This window comes from Pteronotus mesoamericanus, unplaced genomic scaffold (assembly GCF_021234165.1).
Source record: "Pteronotus mesoamericanus isolate MK-2021 breed Mesoamerican mustached bat unplaced genomic scaffold, CSHL_Meso_final contig_24, whole genome shotgun sequence".
In the NCBI taxonomy this organism is placed as follows: domain Eukaryota; kingdom Metazoa; phylum Chordata; class Mammalia; order Chiroptera; family Mormoopidae; genus Pteronotus; species Pteronotus mesoamericanus.
The window spans coordinates 5,616,872-5,635,514 of NW_026555100.1; the positions used below are offsets into that span (position 1 = coordinate 5,616,872).

At 35.5% G+C, this 18,643-nt stretch overlaps 1 protein-coding gene across 10 annotated transcripts in view; it reads left to right on the forward strand.

Moving 5' to 3' along the window:
* USP54 (ubiquitin specific peptidase 54) overlaps positions 1 to 18,643 on the forward strand; it is a 141,932-nt gene that overhangs the window by 81,553 nt on the left and 41,736 nt on the right. For all 10 annotated transcript variants that reach the window (XM_054572588.1, XM_054572589.1, XM_054572593.1 and 7 more), the window contains exon 3: positions 5,412 to 5,504. In XM_054572588.1, the coding sequence (XP_054428563.1) occupies positions 5,412 to 5,504 (93 nt within the window). The remainder of the gene's footprint in view (positions 1 to 5,411; positions 5,505 to 18,643) is intronic.

The window sequence follows — 18,643 nt, forward strand, 5'->3', positions numbered from 1 at the left end:
TAAAGAGAGGGCGGGGGAGGAGAGAGAAAAATCAATTTGTTCCTCTTATTTATGCGTTCATTGATTGATTCTTATATGTGCCCTAACCAGGGATTGAACTTGCAACTTTGGCAAATTGGGATGATGCTCTAAACCAACTGAGCTACCTGGCCAGGGCTTGATATTCAGGCTTTTAACACACACACTGAATAGAGTCCAGTCTTTGTCCACTTCTTCATCTCCTTTCTCTGAGTTCACATGCAGTAGCTTGTAATTGGTTTCTGATCAGATATGCTTGAACAGAGGTAGTGGAAAGTAAATTCTCCTAAGGTGATTAACTATTGCACTTTAGATTTTCCCTTTTGGTGATGCTTGCCACCTTAGTGGTCTCAGAATCCCAAAGCTTCCCATCTGTCTTCCTGATCTGCCTAGTCAGGCACACAGAGTGTTAGTAGGTTCATACCCATTGGCCTAACTTTCAAGTAATCCCTTTCCTCTCTTTTATGCTTTTTGGATAAAAATAAATGAAATTTTCCATCTAAGATAATTATGCTTTGGTTAAATATTAGTTTTATACCTCAGATTTAATGAGAAAATAACTTGCTACTGAGAGAAGAAAAGACAAGAGTATTTGATATAAAAAGCTTTGAATTTAGAAATTAGGAGACCTGGATTCTACTTTTTGACCTTTTGTAGATTAGTCTTGTGACGTTGTATAGGTAATAGTATTTCAGTTTTCTCATTCATAAAACAAGAATCTAATCAAGCTTATTTATATAATTAAAATTTTGTATTCTCAGTGTTCAAATTTTTATTTGACAACATTAAAAAGTCCTATGCTGTGAAGCCTATAGAAAAAGTTGAAGTACTTTCACTAATTACAACCACAAATTTCATTCAGTTGGGTGCAATTGTTCAGTTTTTTTTTTCAGGTGATGCATAGTAGGTTTTTGAGTGATTTTTGCATAAACTAACAATACTTTTGTAATTACAAGCAGGCAAAAAAATGTGTTGATATATGTGTTTACGTTCTTCCTGGCCATAGTCCTATTTCTATAACTTTGTTTTTTTCTATATTTTCTATCTGTATTGTCAATTGAAACAGTATTTATGAGTTTCTGTTCTAATTTCCAGTGCTATATGGAACACATACTATATACACACACATACATATTTTTAAATCCAGACTTAAGGATTGTGTCATTGATAGTTTTGGAGTGTGTACTATAATCATGTTTCAAGTTGAAAGTAATTGTTTCTATGAGCTCATATTCTAACTTTTGGTATGAAAACTGTGTCTTCCACAGATGTTTGTAATGTAAACCCATTACATTTGTTTAAAAAGCTGTTACTTATTTGGGAGCATAGTGTGTTTCTTTTCTTTCTCTTTTTTTCCTTTTTAGCTTAATGCAATATAGAGGTGTTTTTATTTCTACTTTTTTTTTTAAAAAATTATTTATTTATTTTCCTTTTTATTGAATTTATTGGGATGACGCTGGTTAACAAAATTATACAGGTTTCAGGTGCACAATGCTACTACACATGATCTGTACACTATATTGTGTGTTTTCCACCCCAAGTCATGTCTCGATCACCATTTATCCTCTCTACACCCTCCACTCTCTTCCACCTCTCTCCATTTCCTCCCTCCCCCCTGCAATCACCACACTGCTGTCTGTGTCCATGAGTTTTTTCCTTTTTTTCTTTTTTGCTTAATCCCTCCACCTCCCCCAGCACCCCCCTCAACAGCTGTCAGCCTGTCCTCTATTTATGAGTCTTCCACTATTTTGCTTGTTAGTGCATTTTGTTCGTTGGATTACACATATGAGTGAAATTGTATGGTATTCGTATTTCTCTGACTAGCTTATTTCACTTAGCATAATGCTATCCAGGTCCATCCATGCTGTTGCAAAGGGTAATATTTCCTTTTTGTGGCTGAGTAGTATTCCATTTTGCAAATGTACCACAGCTTTTTTATCCACTCATATACTGATAGACACTTGGGCTGCTTTCAAATCTTGGCTATTGTAAATAATGCTGCAGTGAACATAGGGTTGCATATATTCTTTTGAATTAGTGTTTTGGGTTCCTTTGGATACATACCCAAAAGTAGGTATTGCTGGGTCATGAGGCAGGTCCATTTTTAATTTTTTTTTATCCTCAACTGATGACATGCTTATTGATTTTAGAGAGAGGAGAAGGGAGGGAGAAAGAAGGAGAGAAACATCAATGCAAGAGAGAAACATTGATTGGTTGGCTCTGTCTCTGCCCTGACTGGGACTAAACCTGCAACATAGGCATGTACCCTGACTGGGTATTGAACCCACACTTTCCAGTTTATAGGACAGTGCTCAACCAATTGAAACACAACAGCCAGGAGCATTTTTAATTTTTTGAGGTAACTCCATACTGCTTTCCATAATGGCTGCCCCAATCTGCATTCCCTCCAACAAGTTCACGAGGGTTCTTTTTTCTGCATCCTTGCCAAGACTTGCTGTGTGTTGATTTATTGATGATAGCCATTCTGACAGGTGTGAGGTGATATCTCATTGTGGTTTTAATTTGCGTTTCTCTGATGATTAGTGACATTGAGCATCTTTTCATATGTCCATTGGCCATCCTTATATCTTCTTTGGAGAAGTGTCTATTTAGGTCCTTTGCTCATTTTTTAATTGAACTGTTTGCTTTTTGGTGTTGAGTTTTATAAATTCTTCATAAATGTTGGATATTATCCCCTTATAAGATGTGTCATTGATGATATGTTCTCCCATTCAGTGGGTTTTCTTTTCATTTTGTTGATGGTTCCTTTGTTGTGCAAAAAATTTTTAGTTTAATGTAGTCCTATTTGTTTATTTTTTTTCTTTGTTTCCCTTGCCTTAGGAGATGTATCAGAAAAAATATTGCAACAAGAACTGTCTGAGGTTTTACTGCCTATATTTTCTTCTAGGGTTTTTATGGTTTGGAGTCTAACATTTAAATCTTTAATCCATCTTGAGTTTATTCTTACGTATTGTGTAATAAGGTGGTCTAGTTTCATTTTTTTGCACATATCTGTCCAACTTTTCCAAAATCATTTATTGAATAGACTGTCTTTACCCCATTCTATGTTCTTGCGTCTGTTGTTGAATATTAATTGACCATAAAGGTGTGAATTTATTTCTGGGCTCTCTATTCTCTTTCATTGATCTATATGTCTTTTTATGCCAGGACCATGCTGTTTGATTATTATGGCCTTGTATTATAATTTGGTATCAGATAGTGTGATTCCTCCAACTTTGCTCTTCTTTCTCAAGATTGCTGTGGCTATTTGGGGTCTTTTGTGGTTCTGTATATTTCTAGTTCTATGAAATACTCCATTGGTATCTTGATAGGAATTGTGTTTAGTCTACAGATTGCTTTGAGTAGTATGGACATTTTAATGATGTTAATTCTTCCTGTCCATGAACATGGTATATGCTTCTACTTATTCATTATCTTCTTCAATTCTTCAGTGTGTTCTAATTTTCTGAGTACAGAACTTGTACATCTTTGGTTAGATTCACTCCTGGTTATTTTATTTTGTTGTTGTTTTTTTTTTATGCAATTGTAAATGGAATTGTTTTCTTAGTTTCCCTTTCAGATAGTTCATTACCGGTATACAAAAATGCAACCAATTTCTGGATATTTATTTTTTTATCCTGCTATTTTACTGAATTAATTTATCAGTTCCAGTAGTTTTTTGGTGGACTCTGTAGGGTTCTCTGTATACAGTATCATGTCATTTGCAAATAAAGACAGTTTTATTTTTTCCTTTCCAATTTGGATGCCTTTTATTTCTTTTTCTTGTCTGATTGTTGTGGCTAGGACTTCAGTACTATGTTGAATAAGAGTGGTGAAAAGGGACACCCCTGTCTTGTTCCTGATCTTAAAAAGGGGAATGCTTTTGGGTTTTGCCCATTGAATACAATGTTAAAAACCAATACCCCAGTTTAATCATGAGAAAAACATCAATTTTCTACAGTGGGACAGCCTATGAAATACTTGACTAATATTCCTCGAAATTGTCAAGAACATCAAAAACAAGAAAATTTTGAGAAACTGTCACAGCTAAGAGGAGCCTAAAGAAGCATGACAAGTATATGGCCCTGGCTGGTGTGGCTCAGTGGGTTGAGCACTGGCTTGTGAGCCAAAAGGTCATGGTTTGATTCCCTATCAAGGCACATGCCTGGGTTTTGGGCCAGATCCCCAGTTGGGGGTATGTGAGAGGCAACCGATCAATGTTTCTCTCATACATTAGTGTTTTTCTCACTGTCTTTCTCCCTCCCTTTTCTTCTCTCTAGAAATAAAAGTAAAATAAAATATTTTAAAAAAAGACAAATAAATGTAAATGCAGTATCTGAATGGGATCCAGGAATGGAAAAAGACACTAGGTAAAAACTAAAGAAATCTGAATAAACTATGAACTTCAGTTAAAAAAGAAATGGCATAGCATATTCCAAAGAACTTTTGGAATATATACCTTGAGGCAACTAAATAAGAAGTTCCAGAGGTGTTCTATAATCTGGGGCTCCGGAAGTATAGTGCCTTTTCATATATGGTGCCATTTAAGTGTTTTCCAGGCAAGAGGAGTTTCCTAAGGTATTATGCTATATATTATACCATTTCTTTTTTAACTAAAGTCCATAGTTTATTTAGATTTTTTTTAGTGTTTACCTAGTGTCTTTTTCCATTCCTAGATCCCATTTACGCTTCTTGTTTCCTTAGTCTCTTCTTGGCTGTGACAGCTTTTCAAAATTTCCTTGTTTTTGATGATCTTGACAATTTTGAGGAGTACTACTCAAGTATTTCATAGAATGTTCCGCTATTGGAACTTGTCTGATGGTTTCCTCATGATTAAACTGGGGCTATGGAGTTTTAAGAGGAAGACCATAAAAGTAAAGTGCCATTTTCATCATTTCATATCAAGGTTACATACTATGAATGTGATTTATCATTGTTGATACCTTTTTTTTTTTAATTTGTTGACTTAAGGAGGTTATAACTCTCTAAAAATTGAGAAATCCAACAAAGACAAAATTCCACACTATAATTCAATCTTCTAAATAAGTTTTTAAATACTCTTGCTTTTTTGGTGGACCATTAAAAGAAACCCATATTCTGCAGCTATTGACCCATAATGTTTTTCTTTAGGATCACATTTGGTATTATGTCACACCATATTTTCTCTGTGTGACCTTCCTTCAGGTTCAATTAATGTCTTTTCCAGGATATGGTCGTTTATCCCTCTTGTTAGATACCTCCTTACCTTTTTGGACATTTAATATACTAGAATGAGCTTTTCTCTTGGAAATAAAGATATCTTCTGCAGTCATTACCTATGTTTGCTTGAACTCTTGAATTTAAAATTAAATAGTGGCTTTTTATAGAGTAATGTATTTTCCATTTTTTGCCAGGTTTTATGGCACTTGGACATCTTCCGGCGTAGTTTCAGGCAGCTTACAACTCACAAATGCATGGGAGATTCCTGCATCTTTTGTGCTCTTAAGGTAAGTACTTCAAATTTTTTTCTTCTCATTACTATTAGGTTGTCAAATGATCGATATTGAAGAGGTTTTTGATTGATTAAGGTAATGCTAAAGAATTTATTATTGAATTATCTGCTTGTGGTTTAGTGCAAAGGGTGAATATGATTAGTTTTTTTTAACCTTTTTGCCCATACAGCTTTATTTAAGTGTGATAGGATTCTATTAAAATGTACTTATTAGACTTTGAGTATTTAACTGAAAAGCTAATTCTAAATTTCCATTTTGAAAGCATAAACAACCCATGTGTTCTTGCTGGAATTAACTATTATCTATTAAAGCTAATTTTATCAACAAATTCTTCCTATTAAGAAAAGCCAGTATTACAATTTTCTCATTCTCTCATGTTTCCTATTATAACATTTAATAGATTCTTTATACCAATACTCCATCATCTGACTCCAAGTTTTTCAATTTTGAATAAAATGAAACTAGGGATTCATTTAGAAACAAAGAAAATAGCCTAAAGTGAAAGATTTCTGACTTGGAGATTTTAGGTATGCTGCTAAAAAAGCAAGAAATAAGGCATATAAGGGGCTGAGGTGCCATTACTTTATCTCTTTTCTATCATGTGGTTTCTCTGTGTTTTCTTGCTCCAGATATACAGTACATTGTTTGTGGTTGGATGAGTCTGCTTGAGTTCTAAGCTTCCAGAGTCATATTTCAATCTCATAAAGTCTGAATTCTTGGTTTGTCACAGGGATGCTTTATGTGATGATTATATGTTTAGTTGCTTTTACATCTTAGAGTAGGAATTGTGACCAAAAAAATCAGGGGAATTTCCCAGTAATGTTGGTTATGTGCAACAAGTGACTCAAAATAATTTTTTGACCAGCATGAGTTTTAAGTTCGTGATAGATATCTAAAAAGAAATAACTTGAGTCTTCTGAACTTTTTGCCACTTAGGTCACAAACATCTTTTTTTCCTACCCTTTGTTTGACCATTGTAACTTGTAGAAAAATATAGAATATAAATTATTGGTTAATTGGGAATTTAACTATGAAATTTTAATAAAACAATTTTTTACAAATTATAAAATTTCTTACTATGCCCATTCAGACATAATCTATCCAAAAGAGCATTTGGTTTGATTTTCTGAAAGGTACATTGACATTAAATATCTGATTTTAGGTAAACAAGAAATATAGTGGTCCTCTTGTCAGCAATTCATTGAGAGGTCTGGTTCATGGCATCAGAACCAATAAATGAAGGCAAGATACTTGCTAGAGAATTGAATCCTGAAGAAATCCCTGGTAGAAGAATCTCCTGAAACTAGAAACTCTTATCTGTATCAGGAAGGGATAGCTTGAACTTATAAGTGACCCCCTGACATACCTTTGATTAATCAGGACTGTGCTATACTCTTCATTGACCCTGGTGGGAGTTGGGAGAAATGGCTGTTACAGTCCTATTATGTTTCATTTTTCCAGAGGGACAAATTGTTATGCTAATATAAGTTAATATTATATAAGCCAGAGAGATGAGGAAAACCAACCACCAGACTTTATGAGAAACCCTCTGAGGTACACAAGGAAAGAAAGGAAGTTGTTTTCAACGTGTAGGGGCTGAGGATATATATCCGGTGTATTTCAGAGACATTTCAGGGACATAAGCAGTTGCTTATGATAGGTAAATTATTTTAGGGGATCAGAGGCTATATTTTGGGTTTTCATTACTCTGAGGATGTATTGGCATTCTGGTACGTTCCTCATCATATCATTGCATTATCTATCCACTAGATTTCTTTTCCTTCCCTGTCTCTTTTGTTCTATTGGGAATACATTAAAAATTAGATTTTCCCCCCTAAAGTGCTTTGCAAGCCCTCAGGGTTACATAAATGTTAAATAACTAGGTTCTAGTTTGCACATACTTAATGTTTTAGATAGCATTGTTTGCATTCTTTTAATTATTGTGTACTTAAAATTTTTTAATAGATTTATAATGCAGAAGAATTAATTTGGCAGTATGGATGAGCTGAGCTTGGTTCTAATAACTGAGAAATTTTATTTATTTTTAATTTAATCTTTATTGTATTTTTTTTCCATTACCATTTAATACCCTTATACTTCCTCACCCAGCAATTACCCCACTCTTTGTCGATGACCATGAGTTCTTTTTCCCTTTTGCTCAGTCCCTTTACCCTCTAACCCCCTCCACTAGCTGTCATCTGCAACCGAGAAATTTTAATTGTTAGAATAGCCATAGTTTCTAAGAGATAGTCCTTTATGCAAACAAGAGGGATTCATTTCCTGAGCAAACAGAAGGGATGATGAGTGTATGGAGGAATAACCCTGGGATGGACCATCAGTACCTGGGCCCTCCTATAGATGTATCTTTTATTCCCTACTTTAAAAATATTTTTATAGAACATAAAAATAATATAATCTATCATTAAACTAGGTTCCACTCAGTATGATAAAACAAGAAAAATAAAGCAAAGATAAATATTAGAAAGAATATTGTCATTATTTGCAGATGGTATGATTTGCTACTTAAAAATATCTAGCCCTGGCTTGTGTAGCTCGGTGGGTAGAGTGCTGACCTGTGAACTGAGGGGTTGCTGGCTCTATTCCCAGTCAGGGCCCCCCGCTTGGGTTGCAGGCCAGTCCCTGGTTGGGGGAGTGTGGGAGGCAGCCAATCCATGTATCATGCACATCGATGTTTCTTTCCCTTTCTTTCTGCCTCCCTTCCTCTCTCTCTAAAATCTTAATAAAAACCCTCAGAGAATCTACTGATAAATCATTAGAATCAGTAAGAGAATTTAGCAGGTTGTTGCTTATAAGATCAAGATTCAATTGCATTTCTATATACTGGCAACAAACAGAAAATGCAATTTAAAAAGAACTTTTATAATACCAATAAATGATATAAAATAGATATGAATAAATCTAACAAAAAAGATATATGACGTAAAACCCCAACAGAGATCCAGTATAACAGTAACAATAATAATAATAATAATAATAATAATAATAATAATAATAAAGTGAACATCTTTTGAACAACTATTTAGGTCACAGTAGAATATTGTCACTCTGGCCAGTGTGGCTCTGTTGGTTGGAGCATCATCCTGTAAACTGAAAGGTTGTGGATTCAATTCCTTGTCAGGGCACACACTTAGGTTGTGCGTTTGGTCTCCATTGGGGTACTTACAAGAGGCAACCGATTGCTGTTTCTCTCTCACATCGATATTTTTCCTCCTCTCTTTCTCCCTCCCTTCCTCCCCTCTCTAAAATCAATAAGCATGTCCTCAAGTGAGAATTAAAAAATAATAGAATATTGTCAGTACCATAGATACTCACCATCCCTTCTTTCTCAGTTACCTTATTCTTTTTCCCAGGGATAACTACTTCCCTAATGTTTGTGGTAATCACTTCCTAGTTTTAATTGTTAGTTGTAATACCTATGTCCATTCTTAAATAATCTAATTTAAAAATTACTTGTTTTTGAAAGTTTATTGTAAATGGAACCATGCTTTATAAATTTATGTGCATACGTCAGTGTTAGCAATGTTTGTAAGATCGTGTTGTGTGCAGGTTGAGTTTGTTCATCTTCATTATTAATATCATATTTCATTGTATAAAATAAATGTTTATTCATTCTACTGCTGGTTGTCATTTGCATTATTTCCAGTTTTTGATTTTTTGTAAACAACATTGCCAAGAACATTCTTGTACACATCTACAAATGTGTATACATTTCTTTTGCATACATGCCTGGGAATGGGATTATTAGATCATGGGTTATGTATATCTTCAATTTTTTAGATAGTGTACAGTCCAACCAGCAGGTTTTTCCTGAAAGTTGAGAAAACTCAATTTTGAAATTCATATGACAAACAGTGAAGAATAGATAGGACACTCTTAAAGAATAATGACAAATTGGATAGTTATGAATAATAACTTTCCTTGTATATCAGAGTAGGCTAAGTTATGTTGTGGTAACAAACTAAAATCTCAGTGATAAACATGCAAAATTTATTTTTTCATTCACCTTACTTGTTCACTGCAGGTTAGTAGGAAAATCCTACAGATTATAGTCACTCAGGAACTCAGGTGCCAAAATTACAACCAAGGTGAATATTATTGTACTAGTTGCTAAGCCAAAGAGAAAAAAGAGCTCTGGAGGGTTTTGCATAGGCAGTTTTGCTCATGATGTCACTTCTCAGCTCACAACTCGTTGATCAGAGCTAATCATGTGGCTCCAGTGAATCACAAAGGAGCCAGAAAGTGTGATTCTTTTATAATCCTTGAGAGAAGAATAAACCAGAAATATTTAGTAAGCAGTGCTAGTGACTACTAGCTAGTTGATACTTTATCAGATATTAAAACTTATAAAGCTGTAGTCGTTAAGACATGGTGGTTATCAACATAGTATGACTAATAAACCAATGGAACGAAATCAAGAATTCAGGAACAGACATATGGAAACTTGTTCTTTGCTCTGCAAATCAAAGAAGAAAGTAGACTTTTCAATAAATGGAGCTTAGATAATTGGTGATCCATACAGAAAAAAAGGAAATTAGATCCCTTTCTCATATTATACCAAAATTAAGAATTTCAGATAAATTAAGGATTAAAATGAGAAAGACAATTTTTTAAGTTTCAGAAGAAAATAGGAGATGACCTCAGGGATAGAAAGGATTTATTACATAAATATTAGTACACACTGATCCAAGGAAAAGTCCTGAGACTGAAAATCTACCTCTTGTAAGCAGAGGGCAGGGAAAGACCAAAGAAATAGGTTGGCCACTTCATTGTTGTAATTAATAGAGTTTATTAAGGAAAACATACATATGAGGCATATCTTGGGTGGCAGCAAGATGAAACATATCCCTGTGCCACTTGGCAGGCACCAAAGAATTATGTAGGGTAAGGGAGGGGATAATCACAGGTGCTAGTATGTGAATGCCACCAGGTATGGGAAATGACATGCTTGACCAGGTCAGAACAACAACCTGTTCCAGGAACCAGCACAGAGGAGGCAAGGGAGGAGGGCTGATTCATGTCAAAATGAACATCAATTACAAGCAGTCTCTAAGTGGGCTTTTCAGAAAGCAACCTTCTTTCTGGCCTGGGTCCATCTTATGAGATAGACAGCAGTCATGTCATGGAACAGTCTCTTCTCCATAATAAGACATGAAAATTACAAAGTCAGAAATATTGATACATTTTACTGCAAAAAACATTTAAGAACTTCTGTTCATCAGGTGCCTCAATAAAGAGAGTAAAGACACAAGACTACAAGCTGGCAGAAGATATCTGCAATATATATAACCAACAAAAGATTGGTATCCAGCATAGAACTTCAGAGAAGAAATCCTATAAAGAATAAGTAAAAGATAAATGTGTCAACAGGAAAATGAACAAAAGACATAAACAGGCATTTCTCAGAATAGGAAATCCAAGGGACCTTTATGCATATGAAAGGTGCTTACCCTCGTTATGGAAAAAATATAATAAAGATTAAATTTAAAAAGAAATATAAATTAAACCATATCCTTTAGATTAGTAGAAATTTAAAAATCAGGTAAAACTGTTACCTAAAAGGTAGAATAGTGAGAATTTATATACATTGCTGGTTGGAATATAAACTGATACCACTACCTAGTACAACAGTTTGTCATTACATTTGTCCAGTAAAATTGAACTGGCATATACTCTACCACTCAGTTTTTCCACGCCTATCTATATGCTGTGAAAACTTCATTGTACATACATACATACATATATACTTGAAGATATACTTGAGAATGTTCAAAGTACTAGTTTTCATGATTACAGAAAAATGGAAGCAACCCATTCCAAAAATAATAGAATGGATTAAAAATTATGGTTTAGTCCTAGAGCAAAATACATAGTAGAGAATGAGAAGCTTGCAGCTACATATATCAACTTGAAATAATCACAAAACATTACATTGAATGAAAAAAGCAAGTCATAAAAAACTACGTAAATTATTATTTTATTAATACACTAATCAAAAACAGCCAAAACTAAACAACCTATTATTCAGGGATATATACATGTGCTAAAACCAGAGAAGAAGGGAATAATTCAAAAATTCATGATAGTATTTACCTTTGGAAGTTGGAGGGGGGAGGATATAATCAATTGGGGAATCTCAAACTCGTTAATTTTTCTAATTCTTAAATTGGGTGGTGGGTACATGGCCACTTATTATTTGGCTTTATATATGTTCTTTATTTGAATAATTTTATTATAAATATATTTTAAAAAGTACTGCCATTATTCTAGAAAGCACACAAAAGTATAAAGAGAAAAATGGAAAATTGCCTAATTCCACCACAGAGATTGTCATTTCTCTTTATGCTTCCTCCCTGGTGTATAATATTTCTAGTAATAAGCCTTCTTGCACACTGTTTTAGGTAAAAGAATACTTTTTTTAGACTCCTAAGTTACTTCTCTATCTCTAGTGTCTTCCTATTTCATTTGTTCTTACCAAAGAATACTCTGGAGTTACTCCCTTCTTAAAACCTTGAAGTGACTCCCAATTATCTTCCTTTTTTTAAAAAATCCTCACTGGAAAATATGTTGTGTATTTTTTTTTTAAATCCTTGCCAGAGGACATGCTCATTGATTTCAGAGGAATGGGAAGGGAGGAAGAGAGAGAGGGAGGGAAACGTGGATGTGGGAGAGAAACATCAATTGGTTGCCTCTTGATTGCACCCTGACTGGGGACTGAAGCGCCAACCTAGACAAGTGCCCTGACTGGGAATCAAACCCACAACCTTTCAGTTTACCAGACGACGCCCAGCCAACTGAGCCACACTGACCAGGGCAGAGGATGTGTTTTTACTGATTTTAGGGAGTGGTGGGGGGAGAGAGAAAGAGAGAAAGAGACATCAACATTGATGTGAGAGAGAGATATCGATTGGTTACCTCCCATAGGCACCCAGCTGAGTCTCGAACCTGCAACCTAGTATGTGCCCTGCCTGACTGGGGATCAAACCTGCAACCTTTTGGTGCACAGAAAGACACTCCAACCAAGTGAGCCACCCAGTTAGTGGAGAAATTTATCTTCTTCATCAAGTTTTTAAAATACTCTGTCCAGACCCATGATTGTTTGACTTCACAGTGGTTAGCGTGACTGAATGAGAAGGTTGCTCTTTTGGGAAGGTGGCTCAGCTTTTTTTTCCCCCCTCTTCATGTTCCTCACAGTTCCTGGGCCATTATAAAAACACTTAACTTTTCTGGGTACATATATTGTTTTAGTGGGTCTTGGATTTTAGTTATGGAGTTTTGGGTACTTGCCTCTTTTTTTTTTTCTTTGTCTTTTATGCTCTCTTACTATTTATTGTCTTTTTTAATAGAGATTTTCATGTTGTGACTTTTGGTCTCACATATTTTTTAGTAGGACTACTAATCGAGGCTTTCACTCATTCAGTGAGGGAAGCGTGAGGTGTGAGGGATATTTGGGGGTCTTGACGGTGGAAAAGATCTGCTGAAGGAAAAAACCTGGGAGCTTGTCAGCAGAGGAGTTATATGGTATCCTGTGGTTAAGTTACATGTTGACTTTGGGATGTTGCACTGTGGGTATAATTCCATATATGTTTTTCCTCTGGGGGTGTAGTTCTGTATATATATTTTTTCTCCTTTTTCTCTGCCTCCTATTTAAAAATTAGAGAAATGTTTGATGAGGCTAGCAAATAAACCTTTTTGCTGGTACTTCATGTCCTGTTTGCCTTCTTTAGTGAAAAGTGTGATATTTCAAAGATTTTTTTTCAAAACAGGATACTCCAATCTAAAGTAATCAACCTTTTCCATGTATGTATATGTTGTTCAAGGGGCTGAATGGTCTGAGCATCCTTCAGTTAATTACATCCTAGTGTCATTCTTTTATGATTCATTGGATAAAAGTATTCTGTATTACAGGAACACAATAAACATGACAACAACAAAAAACCCTAGGACACTCCAAAAATTCTTTAATTTGAAGTACTCTGTTAAAAACTTGCCAGTTCTATGAAGTTTGAGTTCTTTATGTTGGAGCATAATTTTTTTTTTTGCTCTAGAACCCACTGTTAAGGACAAAAAGAAACACAAACATGTTCTTAGATGAATTAGAAGCTAGACAACTTTCCCTTAAGCTGATATTTGGAAGAAGGATTTGTACTTCTAGATCTGGTTGAAAGATATGTATCCCTGCTTTTTCTTTAGTTATATACTTCCCCTTGTACCAACCTTTAAACTGCAGTTACTGTTGACCTTATGCAAACACCTTTTGGTTCATGTCTTTGTTTAATATTTTTGGCTTTTTTCTTTTGCTCTGTGAGTGTCTATCAACATTCCAGTGCTTTGTGATCTTCACCAGATACCATAGTGTATATTGTATCCAATGCTTATAATTGCTTTTTGGTAGTTTGACACAATATTAATGATTACCTATTTCTTTTCGTCCTGTAAAATGTACTTTTTTTTTCCTGTATTATTTGCTACTAAGTCCCCTAAAGTAATTTTAGCCTCAAAATCTTGCATGGGAATTTTTAATGATGGTTTTCATTAGAAGAAATTTGTGTTGGTGAGTCTTTCTGCTTACTTTGAACCACAATGCCTTTCAGCTCTGACTTAGCCAAGAGAAGAGGTTTCTGTGCTCATTACCCTGTTACTTCAAAAACCCCAAATTTATTTCCTTCTAGTGTTACTAAAAGATTTTTCCTGACCTCAACTGTTGTCATGCCCTATAGCCCAGAACTCTTAGTTATTATTCATATTGAATCTACTCTTACACCTCCAACCCCCAGGGTATGATTTTACTTTGGTATTGGCTTATTTATTTATCTCTGTTCAGGGGAGGAAATCCGTCCTCTGTACTTAGTATGCCACAAAGATTTTGTTCTCCTTCCAGGGATTGTACTAGAGGCTTTGCAGTGCCAGGATGTAGGACAGAGTGTTTTTTGTTATAGGCAAAGAAGAATGCTGCATTGATTAATTTAATTCAACAAATCTTCTCAATTGGTGATTTTTCTTTTAAGAATGCTGGTGTAACACATAAATCCCAGGGAATGGTGGTGGTGGAGGGGCATAGATGTAGAGGAAATAGGTTTTTGTATATAAGGTGTCCTGCAACATAAGTCTGTATCTGTAGAACAGTAAGACTGCTCTGAAGGTGCAAGGGAAGCCTGTGTTCTGCTGATAGCCTACTTGGTAATTGGGGTTGGGGGAGGAATTTGAGAGTTAGGAAACAAATACCTCAGTACTTTTGAGCATGTTCCATGCAGCTGTTCCTTTATTGGGTAATAAACCATAAGCACAGGGAGTAAAGTGTTACAAGAAATTACTCATCATTCATTGTCAAACTAGTGCTTCTTTTTTTTTTTTTTTTTTTGGTAGATTATAGGTATGGAAGACTCTTCATTGTCCTGTAGTCATGGCCAGTATCAGAGGAGTAAACCCATTATCCTGGGCTGACTATTTAAACCAAGAAATTAGGTTTCTAGTAGGTCCCTGGAAATTTTAGCTAGTAATAAACAGTCCTCACGGTATTAATGCTAAGTGAAACAAGTCAGACAGAGAAAAAAATACCTTATGATCTCATTTATATGTGGAATCTAAAGAATAAAATAAATGAACAAACAAAACAGAAACAGACTCACAGATACAGAGAACAAACTGAGGGTTGCCAGATGGAACGGGGTTGAGGGAATAGATGGGAAAGGTGAAGGGATTAAGAAGTACAGATTGGTAGTTACAAAATAGTCATGGGGATGTAAAGTACAGCATAGGGAATGTAGTCAATAATATTGTAATAACTATGTATGATGCCGTGTGCGTATTAGAATTATCAGTGTGGGAGGTGAGAATCACTTTGTGAATTATATAACTACTATGCTGTACACCTAAAACTAATATAAAATAATATTGAATGTAAACTGTAATTGAAAAATTAAAAAATAATAAACCATCTTCACATAAGAAATCTATATCTTTATGTCTAATGCACATATTAGACATACTTGAGTTGAACTTTCTTGTTTTGCTTACCTGTGGGATACAAGGCATTTGTGTGGTCTTTTGTCTATGCTTTCTTATTCTCAAATTCCCAGCAGGCTGCACCTAAATATTTTCAACTAATTTAACCACTGACATAAATTTAGTAGTATAAATCTGAGTCTCTTATCCTTTTTAAATTTTGGATTTCAGAATTTCACATTAAATTCAAATAGAGGGATATAACTGCAAGGAAAAATAGTAGATTATCATGATTCTTTTTTTCCCCAGAATTTATGGCAGAACCTGAAACTTATATAATCTCAAAATTTTTATGTATGTCCGGAAGTGTCCCCCTTTCCATATCCTCTGTGGGGAAAATGGTTATGGTATTAACCTTCAAAATTTGATTTGAATACTGTTAGTTATCTATAAGATTCTATATTTTTGATCTTGGCAAAAATGAGAAAATTAAGTATTATATTTTATAAAAATCTCTATATTAGTATATGATTTCCCACTAAAAGCAATACGATTCTCTGGTGAATTTGGCTTGTCTCTGTCTTTGCATGTCTCTGTTCAGTGTCTTGAAGTTTTGGTGTTTCTCTCTACCTGGCTATATGTCCTTATGTATATGTAGATGACTGTCTGTTTTTTATAGGTAGCAGGAATGAGTGTGATATGTAGCTTATGATAGTCTTTAACTTGACCATGACAAGTTCAAAGTATAGGTTATGAACTGGGTGCAGATTAAATCCTAAACTTATGGGGAGATATGGCATTGATAATTGAATTTAACTTAAAGGGACGGATAGAGGATATGTGGGTAATTTTCTAATTAGGAAGTCCAGAGGGTAGCTAATTTTAGGTATAAGTTTAAAAAGTCTCAAGAGAGAACCTAGCCACCTGTTTGCCGCCTTTCCCAAAGTTGGACCAAGAATTTCTATTAAACTGACTGAATATTTGATGATATTAAGGAATTATTATTACCTTTTTCTATGCATTGTAATGATATTATAGTTCTGTTTAAATAAAAAGAGTTCTTAGTTTTTAGAAGCATAATCTGAAATATTTACAGATGAATACTATCTGTAGTTTGCTTCAAGATGATCTGGGAGTAGGGTAAGTGGGTGGGTGGTATATATGAAATGAGATTAGCCAGTGGCTGATAATTGTTAAAGATGGGTACATGGGAGTCTTTTGTGCTATTTTGTCTACGTTTGTATGTTTGAAATCTTCTGCAATAAAATGTTGAAAATGCAACATTATTGTTATCGGTGCCAAAATGTTAAACAGTTACATATTCTTTCCTCTCTTGAAAGAGAACATTTAACATTCTTTGAACGCACAAAACTTGTATGAAAGTTCTCTTCCAGTAGTCAGTGACACTCAAGGATTAGCTCCTTTGTCTTCTTTTCAAAGGGCTATGTTTACAAATTGGCTTGATGGGCCACATTTAGGTTTATGATTTATTTAGGCCTATGATTTCCAGTAGGTGTGGAGAAAAGGACTAATTATGAAAGCCAAAATGATGAGAGATTTGGGAAACGCAGATCAAGAAGAGAAACCCTAGGAACTGAATATAGCAGTGCATAAAGTATGTCATGCCTTTACAGAAGTGATTTCTGACACCTCAGGGATGAGTTGGACTGCTGACTAGGGCACTATCCAAAAACCTCAGGCCCATAAAACATCACATTTAGTGACAGCCCTTCTCCTTGACCCTCATCTTCTGTACTCATGATTTCTTTTAGTTGCAAGACTGGGAAATCCTGAGAAAGAAAGAAATAGCTGTTTCCCGCTTAAAGATAAAAGTCTGTGTTTTAGGGGGGAAAAACCCCAAAACTTAAGCCACAGCTGCATTTGTAGTTGCTAAAGCACAAAGACTTTCCGCCTTTATGGTACTTCTCTCTTATTTGCATGGTTCCTGCTAACCCAAATAATTATGTGCTCATGTGGGTAGAATTGTTTGCTGCTTGATCCAAGAGAGATGGGTGGAGCAGCACCTGCTTTTAGTCATTAGAGTCTTGTTGCTTTTGCATGGCATCCAAGAAAATAGTTAATAGACAAAAAGTAATTTGGCTTTTCCTGTGAATGAAAAGGAAGACCTATCTGGTTTCAGACTGTGAAGAAGAGCAGAGAGAAACCTCAAAGGTGGGTTTTCTCTGTTTATTGAAATGAAACCGTCAGGGATCCCACAAGGAAAAATTCTTGGGTTTTCGTTCTTCCTGCCCTTTCTTCCTCCCTGCCACAGAATTCAGCAATTGGAAGAATACCAGTTTTTGTTCCTTATTGGTGCTACCACCTGTTCTTACTGCTGAACTAAATGTTCTTGGCTTTCTTTGGTGTGAACAGGATCTCCCTCTGGGAAAGGTGGGAGGAGGGTGAAAAAGGGAACAGGAGGAGGCCCGTTCCAGCCTTGTGCTCATGTGAGAGGGACACACAGGGGTTAGTGTGCTGCCTTAACAGAGGGGCTTTGTGCTACAGCTTCTTCCAGAGCTGCAGCTCCACAGATGCATGCTGGGCAGGCTCAGGCTGCTTCATCCCTGATACACTTGCTTCTTTTTGACAATAGCAGAGCAAAACTGGTAAGAGTAATTAAAATAAGGAAATAAAGACGATACAAGCAGAGGCCATTCTGAATGCATTCAGATACTCAGTGTGTATGGAGAAAACTGCCTATAATTAAGAGGTGAAGAAAGAGTATAGCATGTAGATGTTGATGCCACTAAACACAAGAGCCAGATCTGTTGTTGCATATCCACTGTGAGTGCAGGCAGAGCTCTTTCTTTCAGGTGTGTCCAACCCACGATGCGTGGGCCACGTGTGGCCCAGGATTGCTATGAATGCGGCCCCACACAAAACTGTAATTTACTTAAAACCTTTTTTTTTCTTTTGCTCATCAGTTTTCATTAGCGTTTGTGTATTTAATGTGTGGCCCAGGACAACTCTTTTTCTTCCAATGTGGCCCAGAGATGCCAAAAGTTTGGACACCCCTGTTTAGGTCTTTCTCTTTCCGTGTTGAAACCCTCATTATCTAGGTCACGGGAAATCTGCCTCTCTTGAATAGCAGGTAGTAAAGGTAGAAGTGTTTCTGACTCAAGGCCCTTCTTAAGGATAGGTCAGTGGCAGACAGTCTCCTTAGTAACCTA